The sequence below is a fragment of the Mobula hypostoma genome, chromosome 11 (genome assembly GCF_963921235.1).
Source record: "Mobula hypostoma chromosome 11, sMobHyp1.1, whole genome shotgun sequence".
Lineage (NCBI taxonomy): Eukaryota > Metazoa > Chordata > Chondrichthyes > Myliobatiformes > Myliobatidae > Mobula > Mobula hypostoma.
The window spans coordinates 115,490,121-115,501,631 of record NC_086107.1 but is presented as its reverse complement, the minus strand read 5'-3'; the positions used below and the strand labels follow the sequence as shown (position 1 = coordinate 115,501,631).

The window sequence follows — 11,511 nt, the reverse complement described above, 5'->3', positions numbered from 1 at the left end:
CCCCAACCCCCCACCCCAGACATTCTCTCTCCCCCCCCCCCCACCCCGGGCATTCTCTCTCCTCCTCAACCCCCCCCCCCGGACATTCTCTCTCCTCCCCAACCCCCCCCACCCCGGACATTCTCTCTCCTCCCCCCACCCCGGACATTCTCTCTCCTCCCCAACCCCCCCCCACCCCGGACATTCTCTCTCCTCCCCAACCTCCCACCCCAGACATTCTCTCTCCCCCCCCCACCCCGGACATTCTCTCTCCTCCTCAACCCCCCCCCCGGACATTCTCTCTCCTCCCCAACCCCCCCCACCCCGGACATTCTCTCTCCTCCCCCCACCCCGGACATTCTCTCTCCTCCCCAACCCCCCCCACCCCGGACATTCTCTCTCCTCCCCAACCTCCCACCCCAGACATTCTCTCTCCCCCCCCCACCCCGGACATTCTCTCTCCTCCTCAACCCCCCCCCGGACATTCTCTCTCCTCCCCAACCCCCCCCACCCCGAACATTCTCTCTCCTCCCCCCACCCCGGACATTCTCTCTCCTCCCCAACCCCCCCCACCCCGGACATTCCCTCTCCTCCCCAACCCCCCACTCCTATCAGCGAAAGATACAAAAGCCTGAGGCCATCCCACCCCAGCAGCTCAACAGCTTCTACCCCGTTATTATCGACTGTTGAATGCTTCCCTAGTGTGATAAAACTCACTGTTCACTGTACAATCTATCTTATTATGGTTTTGCACCTTATTGTCTGCACTTTCTCTGTGGTGGTTCCAACTTTATTCTGCATTCTGTTATTTTGCCTTGTTGTACCTCAATGCACTGGGTAATGATCTGATCTGTATGAACAGTTGTAAGACAAGTTTTTCACTGTGTGTTGGTACATGCGACAATAAGAAGCCAATACACAAGCTCTGCACTGTGCCTTGGTAAAGATGACGCTCATAAGCCAATTTAGCAGTGGTTCTCTCCGCCCTGCGCAGGTGTACGTACTGAGTAAGGAAGAAGGGGGTCGTCACAAACCGTTCGTTACTAACTTCATGCCAGTGATGTTCTCCCTCACGTGGGACATGGTCTGCCGGGTGGAACTGCCAAAGGACAAGGTGAGGGGCGGGGGGCTAGTGGGCACCAAGGGAGGGTATAGGACACTGGTAGACACACACAGAAAGGTTAGGACTTTATTCGTGGAGCTGAGGAGACCTTTCAGTGGTGTGTAAAACCATGGGGTGAATGTCTGTCTTCATCCCCATGGCACAGGTTTAAGGTGAGGGGAGAGAATGTAAAAGGGACCCAAAGAGCAAATTATTCACCCTGAGAGCACTCCGTATATGGAGCCAACTGCCCAGAGGAAGTGGCTGAGGTGGGTACATGTAATGGGAGACAAATGGGTCTGGGTATGCAGCTGAAGGGCATGTTTCTGTGGTGTGTGACTGCATCAGCTCCCTGCACTGTCTGACACACTCACACAGTGCAGTGTCTGACACACACACACACTCACACAGTGCCGTGTCTGACGCTGGGACACACACACACACACACAGTGCAGTGTCTGACGCTGGGACACACACACACAGTGCAGTGTCTGACGCTGGGACACACACACAGTGCAGTGTCTGACGCTGGGACACACACACACACACAGTGCAGTGTCTGACGCTGGGACACACACAGTGCAGTGTCTGACGCTGGGACACACACACACACAGTGCAGTGTCTGATGCTGGGACACACACACACACACAGTGCAGTGTCTGATGCTGGGGGACACACACAGTGCAGTGTCTGACGCTGGGACACACACACACAGTGCCGTGTCTGACGCTGGGACACACACACACACAGTGCAGTGTCTGACGCTGGGACACACACACACACACACACAGTGCAGTGTCTGACGCTGGGACACACACACACACACACACACAGTGCAGTGTCTGACGCTGGGACACACACACACACACAGTGCAGTGTCTGACGCTGGGACACACACAGTGCAGTGTCTGACGCTGGGACACACACACACACAGTGCAGTGTCTGATGCTGGGACACACACACACACACAGTGCAGTGTCTGATGCTGGGGGACACACACAGTGCAGTGTCTGACGCTGGGACACACACACACAGTGCCGTGTCTGACGCTGGGACACACACACACACAGTGCAGTGTCTGACGCTGGGACACACACACACACACACACACACACACAGTGCAGTGTCTGACGCTGGGACACACACACACACACACACACACAGTGCAGTGTCTGACGCTGGGACACACACACACACACAGTGCAGTGTCTGACGCTGGGACACACACAGTGCAGTGTCTGACACTGGGACACACACACAGTGCAGTGTCTGATGCTGGGACACACACAGTGCAGTGTCTGACGCTGGGACACACACACACACACACACACAGTGCAGTGTCTGACGCTGGGACACACACGCACACACACACAGTGCGGTGTCTGACGCTGGGACACACACACACAGTGCATTGTCTGACGCTGGGGCACACGCACACACAGTGCAGTGTCTGATGCTGGGACACACACACACAGACACACACTGTGCAGTGTCTGATGCTGGGACACACACACACACACACAGTGCAGTGTCTGACGCTGGGACACACACACAGTGCAGTGTCTGATGCTGGGACACACACACACACACACAGTGCAGTGTCTGACGCTGGGACACACACACAGTGCAGTGTCTGATGCTGGGACACACACAGTGCAGTGTCTGACGCTGGGACACACACACAGTGCAGTGTCTGACGCTGGGACACACACACACAGTGCAGTGTCTGATGCTGGGACACACACAGTGCAGTGTCTGACGCTGGGACACACACAATGCAGTGTCTGATGCTGGAACACACACACACAGTGCAGTGTCTGACGCTGGGACACAGTGCAGTGTCTGACGCTGGGACACACACAGTGCAGTGTCTGACGCTGTGGGACACACAGTGCAGTGTCTGATGCTGGGGGACACGGACACACACACACAGTGCAGTGTCTGACGCTGGGACACACACACACAGTGCAGTGTCTGATGCTGGGACACACACACACACAGTGCAGTGTCTGACGCTGGGACACACACAGTGCAGTGTCTGACGCTGGGACACACACAGTGCAGTGTCTGACGCTGGGACACACACACACAGTGCAGTGTCTGATGCTGGGACACACACACACACACACAGTGCAGTGTCCGGCGCTGGGACACACACACACACACACAGTGCAGTGTCTGACGCTGGGACACACACACACACTGCAGTGTCTGACGCTGGGGGACACACACACACAGTGCAGTGTCTGATGCTGGGACACACAGACACACACAGTGCAGTGTCTGATGCTGGGACACACACACACAGTGCAGTGTCTGACGCTGGGGGACACACACACACAGTGCAGTGTCTGATGCTGGGACACACAGACACACACAGTGCAGTGTCTGACGCTGGGACACACACACAGTGCAGTGTCTGATGCTGGGACACACACAGTGCAGTGTCTGACGCTGGGACACACACAGTGCAGTGTCTGACTGAGCTGACACACACACACAGTGCAGTGTCGGCTGGGACACACAACACACACAGTGCAGTGTCTGAGCTGGGACACACACACACATGCAGTGTCTGACGCTGGGGGACACACACACACAGTGCAGTGTCTGATGCTGGGACACACAGACACACACAGTGCACTGGGACACACACACAGTGCAGTGTCTGCAGTGTCTGACGCTGGGACACACACACAGTGCAGTGTCTGATGCTGGGACACACACAGTGCAGTGTCTGACGCTGGGACACACACACAGTGCAGTGTCTGACGCTGGGACACACACACACAGTGCAGTGTCTGATGCTGGGACACACACAGTGCAGTGTCTGACGCTGGGACACACACAATGCAGTGTCTGATGCTGGAACACACACACACAGTGCAGTGTCTGACGCTGGGACACACAGTGCAGTGTCTGACGCTGGGACACACACAGTGCAGTGTCTGACGCTGTGGGACACACAGTGCAGTGTCTGATGCTGGGGGACACGGACACACACACACAGTGCAGTGTCTGACGCTGGGACACACACACACAGTGCAGTGTCTGATGCTGGGACACACACACACACAGTGCAGTGTCTGACGCTGGGACACACACAGTGCAGTGTCTGACGCTGGGACACACACAGTGCAGTGTCTGACGCTGGGACACACACACACAGTGCAGTGTCTGATGCTGGGACACACACACACACACACAGTGCAGTGTCCGGCGCTGGGACACACACACACACACACAGTGCAGTGTCTGACGCTGGGACACACACACACACTGCAGTGTCTGACGCTGGGGGACACACACACACAGTGCAGTGTCTGATGCTGGGACACACAGACACACACAGTGCAGTGTCTGATGCTGGGACACACACACACAGTGCAGTGTCTGATGCTGGGACACACACACAGTGCAGTGTCTGACGCTGGGACACACACACACACACAGTGCAGTGTCTGTCGCTGGGACACACTCACACACACACAGTGCGGTGTCTGACGCTGGGACACACACACACAGTGCATTGTCTGATGCTGGGGCACACACACACACAGTGCAGTGTCTGATGCTGGGACACACACATAGAGTGCAGTGTCTGACGCTGGGACACACACACACACACACACACTGTGCAGTGTCTGATGCTGGGACACACACACACACACACAGTGCAGTGTCTGACGCTGGGACACACACACACAGTGCAGTGTCTGATGCTGGGACACACACACACACACACAGTGCAGTGTCTGACGCTGGGACACACACACAGTGCAGTGTCTGATGCTGGGACACACACACAGTGCAGTGTCTGACGCTGGGACACACACACAGTGCAGTGTCTGACGCTGGGACACACACACAGTGCAGTGTCTGATGCTGGGACACACACACACAGTGCAGTGTCTGACGCTGGGACACACACAATGCAGTGTCTGATGCTGGAACACACACACACAGTGCAGTGTCTGACGCTGGGACACACAGTGCAGTGTCTGACGCTGGGACACACACAGTGCAGTGTCTGACGCTGTGGGACACACAGTGCAGTGTCTGATGCTGGGGGACACGGACACACACACACAGTGCAGTGTCTGACGCTGGGACACACACACACAGTGCAGTGTCTGATGCTGGGACACACACACACACAGTGCAGTGTCTGACGCTGGGACACACACAGTGCAGTGTCTGACGCTGGGACACACACACAGTGCAGTGTCTGACGCTGGGACACACACACACAGTGCAGTGTCTGATGCTGGGACACACACACACAGTGCAGTGTCCGGCGCTGGGACACACACACACACACACAGTGCAGTGTCCGGCGCTGGGACACACACACACACACACAGTGCAGTGTCTGACGCTGGGACACACACACACACTGCAGTGTCTGACGCTGGGGGACACACACACACAGTGCAGTGTCTGATGCTGGGACACACAGACACACACAGTGCAGTGTCTGATGCTGGGACACACACACACAGTGCAGTGTCTGACGCTGGGGGACACACACACACAGTGCAGTGTCTGATGCTGGGACACACAGACACACACAGTGCAGTGTCTGACGCTGGGACACACACACAGTGCAGTGTCTGATGCTGGGACACACACACACACACACACAGTGCAGTGTCTGACGCTGGGACACACACACAGTGCAGTGTCTGATGCTGGGACACACACAGTGCAGTGTCTGACGCTGGGACACACACACAGTGCAGTGTCTGACGCTGGGACACACACACACAGTGCAGTGTCTGATGCTGGGACACACACAGTGCAGTGTCTGACGCTGGGACACACACAATGCAGTGTCTGATGCTGGAACACACACACACAGTGCAGTGTCTGACGCTGGGACACACAGTGCAGTGTCTGACGCTGGGACACACACAGTGCAGTGTCTGACGCTGTGGGACACACAGTGCAGTGTCTGATGCTGGGGGACACGGACACACACACACAGTGCAGTGTCTGACGCTGGGACACACACACACACAGTGCAGTGTCTGATGCTGGGACACACACACACACAGTGCAGTGTCTGACGCTGGGACACACACAGTGCAGTGTCTGACGCTGGGACACACACAGTGCAGTGTCTGACGCTGGGACACACACACACAGTGCAGTGTCTGATGCTGGGACACACACACACACACACAGTGCAGTGTCCGGCGCTGGGACACACACACACACACACAGTGCAGTGTCTGACGCTGGGACACACACACACACTGCAGTGTCTGACGCTGGGGGACACACACACACAGTGCAGTGTCTGATGCTGGGACACACAGACACACACAGTGCAGTGTCTGATGCTGGGACACACACACACAGTGCAGTGTCTGACGCTGGGGGACACACACAGTGCAGTGTCTGACGCTGGGACACACACACACACACAGTGCAGTGTCTGACGCTGGGACACACGCACACACACACAGTGCGGTGTCTGACGCTGGGACACACACACACAGTGCATTGTCTGATGCTGGGGCACACACACACACAGTGCAGTGTCTGATGCTGGGACACACACACAGAGTGCAGTGTCTGACGCTGGGACACACACACACACACACACACTGTGCAGTGTCTGATGCTGGGACACACACACACACACACAGTGCAGTGTCTGACGCTGGGACACACACACACAGTGCAGTGTCTGATGCTGGGACACACACACACACACACAGTGCAGTGTCTGACGCTGGGACACACACACAGTGCAGTGTCTGATGCTGGGACACACACACAGTGCAGTGTCTGACGCTGGGACACACACACAGTGCAGTGTCTGACGCTGGGACACACACACAGTGCAGTGTCTGATGCTGGGACACACACACACAGTGCAGTGTCTGACGCTGGGACACACACAATGCAGTGTCTGATGCTGGAACACACACACACAGTGCAGTGTCTGACGCTGGGACACACACACACACACAGTGCAGTGTCTGACGCTGGGACACACACACACACACAGTGCAGTGTCTGACGCTGGGACACACACAATGCAGTGTCTGATGCTGGAACACACACACACAGTGCAGTGTCTGACGCTGGGACACACAGTGCAGTGTCTGACGCTGGGACACACACAGTGCAGTGTCTGACGCTGTGGGACACACAGTGCAGTGTCTGATGCTGGGGGACACGGACACACACACACAGTGCAGTGTCTGACGCTGGGACACACACACACAGTGCAGTGTCTGATGCTGGGACACACACACACACAGTGCAGTGTCTGACGCTGGGACACACACAGTGCAGTGTCTGACGCTGGGACACACACACAGTGCAGTGTCTGACGCTGGGACACACACACACAGTGCAGTGTCTGATGCTGGGACACACACACACAGTGCAGTGTCCGGCGCTGGGACACACACACACACACACAGTGCAGTGTCTGACGCTGGGACACACACACACACACACTGCAGTGTCTGACGCTGGGGGACACACACACACAGTGCAGTGTCTGATGCTGGGACACACACACACACACAGTGCAGTGTCTGATGCTGGGACACGCACACACACACACAGTGCAGTGTCTGGCGCTGGGACACACACACACACAGTGCAGTGTCTGACGCTGGGGGACACACACACACAGTGCATTGTCTGACGCTGGGGGACACACACACAGTGCAGTGTTTGACACTGGGACGGACACACACACACACACACAGTGCAGTGTCTGATGCTGGGACACACACACACACAGAGCAGTGTCTGACGCTGGGACACACACAGTGCAGTGTCTGACGCTGGGACACACACAGTGCAGTGTCTGACGCTGGGACACACACACACACACAGTGCAGTGTCTGACGCTGGGACACACACACACAGTGCAGTGTCTGATGCTGGGACACACACACACACACAGTGCAGTGTCTGATGCTGGGACACGCACACACACACACAGTGCAGTGTCTGGCGCTGGGACACACACACAGTGCAGTGTCTGACGCTGGGGGACACACACACACAGTGCATTGTCTGACGCTGGGGGACACACACACAGTGCAGTGTCTGACACTGGGACACACACAGTGCAGTGTCTGATGCTGGGACACACAGTGCAGTGTCTGATGCTGGGACACACAGTGCAGTGTCTGACACTGGGACACACACAGTGCAGTGTCTGACGCTGGGACACACACACACTGCAGTGTCTGACGCTGGGGACACACACAGTGCAGTGTCTGACGCTGGGGGACACACAAACACAGTGCAGTGTCTGACGCTGGGACACACACAGTGCAGTGTCTGACGCTGGGACACACACACACAGTGCAGTGTCTGATGCTGGGACACACACACACACAGTGCAGTGTCTGACGCTGGGACACACACAGTGCAGTGTCTGACGCTGGGACACACACACACACAGTGCAGTGTCTGACGCTGGGACACACACACACACAGTGCAGTGTCTGATGCTGGGACACACACACACACAGTGCAGTGTCTGATGCTGGGACACACACACAGTGCCGTGTCTGACGCTGGGACACACACACACACACACACACACAGTGCAGTGTCTGACGCTGGGACACACACACAGTGCCGTGTCTGATGCTGGGACACACACACCCACAGTGCAGTGTCTGATGCTGGGACACACACACACACACACACACACACAGTGCAGTGTCTGATGCTGGGACACACACACACACAGTGCAGTGTCTGACGCTGGGACACACACACAGTGCAGTGTCTGACGCTGGGACACACACACACACAGTGCAGTGTCTGATGCTGGGACACACACACACACAGTGCAGTGTCTGACGCTGGGACACACACACACAGTGCAGTGTCTGACGCTGGGACACACACACACACACACACAGTGCAGTGTCTGATGCTGGGACACACACACACACAGTGCAATGTCTGACGCTGGGACACACACACACACACACACAGTGCAGTGTCTGATGCTGGGACACACACACACACAGTGCAGTGTCTGATGCTGGGACACACACACACACACACAATGCAGTGTCTGATGCTGGGACACACACACACACACAGTGCAGTGTCTGACGCTGGGACACACACACACACAGTGCAGTGTCTGACGCTGGGACACACACACACAGTGCAGTGTCTGACGCTGGGACACACACACACACACACTGTGCAGTGTCTGATGCTGGGACACACACACAGTGCAGTGTCTGACGCTGGGACACACACACACAGTGCAGTGTCTGACGCTGGGACACACACACAGTGCAGTGTCTGACGCTGGGACACACACACACAGTGCAGTGTCTGACGCTGGGACACACACGGTGCAGTGTCTGACGCTGGGGGACACACAGTGCAGTGTCTGACACTGGGACACACACAGTGCAGCGTCTGACGCTGGGGGACACACACACAGTGCAGTGTCTGACGCTGGGACACACACACACAGTGCAGTGTCTGACGCTGGGACACACACACACACACACACTGCAGTGTCTGACGCTGGGACACACACACAGTGCAGTGTCTGACGCTGGGTCTCACACACACAGTGCAGTGTCTGATGCTGGGACACACACACACACTGTGCAGTGTCTGACGCTGGGGGACACACACACAGTGCAGTGTCTGATGCTGGGACACACACACACTGTGCAGTGTCTGACGCTGGGGGACACACACACAGTGCAGTGTCTGACACTGGGACACACACCGTGCAGTGTCTGACGCTGGGACACACACACACACACACAGTGCAGTGTCTGACGCTGGGACACACACACACACACACAGTGCAGTGTCTGATGCTGGGACACACACACACACAGTGCAGTGTCTGACGCTGGGACACACACACACACACACAGTGCAGTGTCTGACGCTGGGACACACACACAGTGCAGTGTCTGACGCTGGGACACACACACACACACAGTGCAGTGTCTGACGCTGGGACACACACACACAGTGCAGTGTCTGACGCTGGGACACACACACACAGTGCAGTGTCTGACGCTGGGACACACACACACAGTGCAGTGTCTGACGCTGGGACACACACACACACACACAGTGCAGTGTCTGACGCTGGGACACACACACAGTGCAGTGTCTGACGCTGGGACACACACACAGTGCAGTGTCTGACGCTGGGACACACACACACAGTGCAGTGTCTGATGCTGGGACACACACACACACAGTGCAGTGTCTGACGCTGGGACACACACACACACACAGTGCAGTGTCTGACGCTGGGACACACACACACACACAGTGCAGTGTCTGACGCTGGGACACACACACACACAGTGCAGTGTCTGACGCTGGGACACACACACACACAGTGCAGTGTCTGACGCTGGGACACACACACACAGTGCCGTGTCTGACGCTGGGACACACACACACACACACACAGTGCAGTGTCTGACGCTGGGACACACACACACACACAGTGCAGTGTCTGACGCTGGGACACACACAATGCAGTGTCTGATGCTGGAACACACACACACAGTGCAGTGTCTGACGCTGGGACACACAGTGCAGTGTCTGACGCTGGGACACACACAGTGCAGTGTCTGACGCTGTGGGACACACAGTGCAGTGTCTGATGCTGGGGGACACGGACACACACACACAGTGCAGTGTCTGACGCTGGGACACACACACACAGTGCAGTGTCTGATGCTGGGACACACACACACACAGTGCAGTGTCTGACGCTGGGACACACACAGTGCAGTGTCTGACGCTGGGACACACACAGTGCAGTGTCTGACGCTGGGACACACACACACACACAGTGCAGTGTCTGACGCTGGGACACACACACACAGTGCAGTGTCTGATGCTGGGACACACACACACACACACAGTGCAGTGTCTGATGCTGGGACACGCACACACACACACAGTGCAGTGTCTGGCGCTGGGACACACACACAGTGCAGTGTCTGACGCTGGGGGACACACACACACAGTGCATTGTCTGACGCTGGGGGACACACACACAGTGCAGTGTCTGACACTGGGACACACACAGTGCAGTGTCTGATGCTGGGACACACAGTGCAGTGTCTGATGCTGGGACACACAGTGCAGTGTCTGACACTGGGACACACACACAGTGCAGTGTCTGACGCTGGGACACACACACACAGTGCAGTGTCTGACGCTGGGGGACACACACAGTGCAGTGTCTGACGCTGGGGGACACACAAACACAGTGCAGTGTCTGACGCTGGGACACACACAGTGCAGTGTCTGACGCTGGGACACACACACACAGTGCAGTGTCTGATGCTGGGACACACACACACAGTGCAGTGTCTGACGCTGGGACACACACACACACAGTGCAGTGTCTGACGCTGGGACACACACACA

General features: G+C 56.7%; 1 protein-coding gene across 1 annotated transcript in view; it reads left to right on the top strand.

The window, feature by feature from the left end:
* Positions 1-910: 910 nt before the first annotated feature.
* The window catches only part of tufm (Tu translation elongation factor, mitochondrial), a 30,329-nt gene continuing 19,728 nt past the window's right edge, over positions 911-11,511 (top strand). The window contains exon 1 of the mRNA XM_063063420.1: positions 911-1,093. Within this exon, the coding sequence (XP_062919490.1) occupies positions 926-1,093 (168 nt within the window). The 5' untranslated portion in view covers positions 911-925. The remainder of the gene's footprint in view (positions 1,094-11,511) is intronic.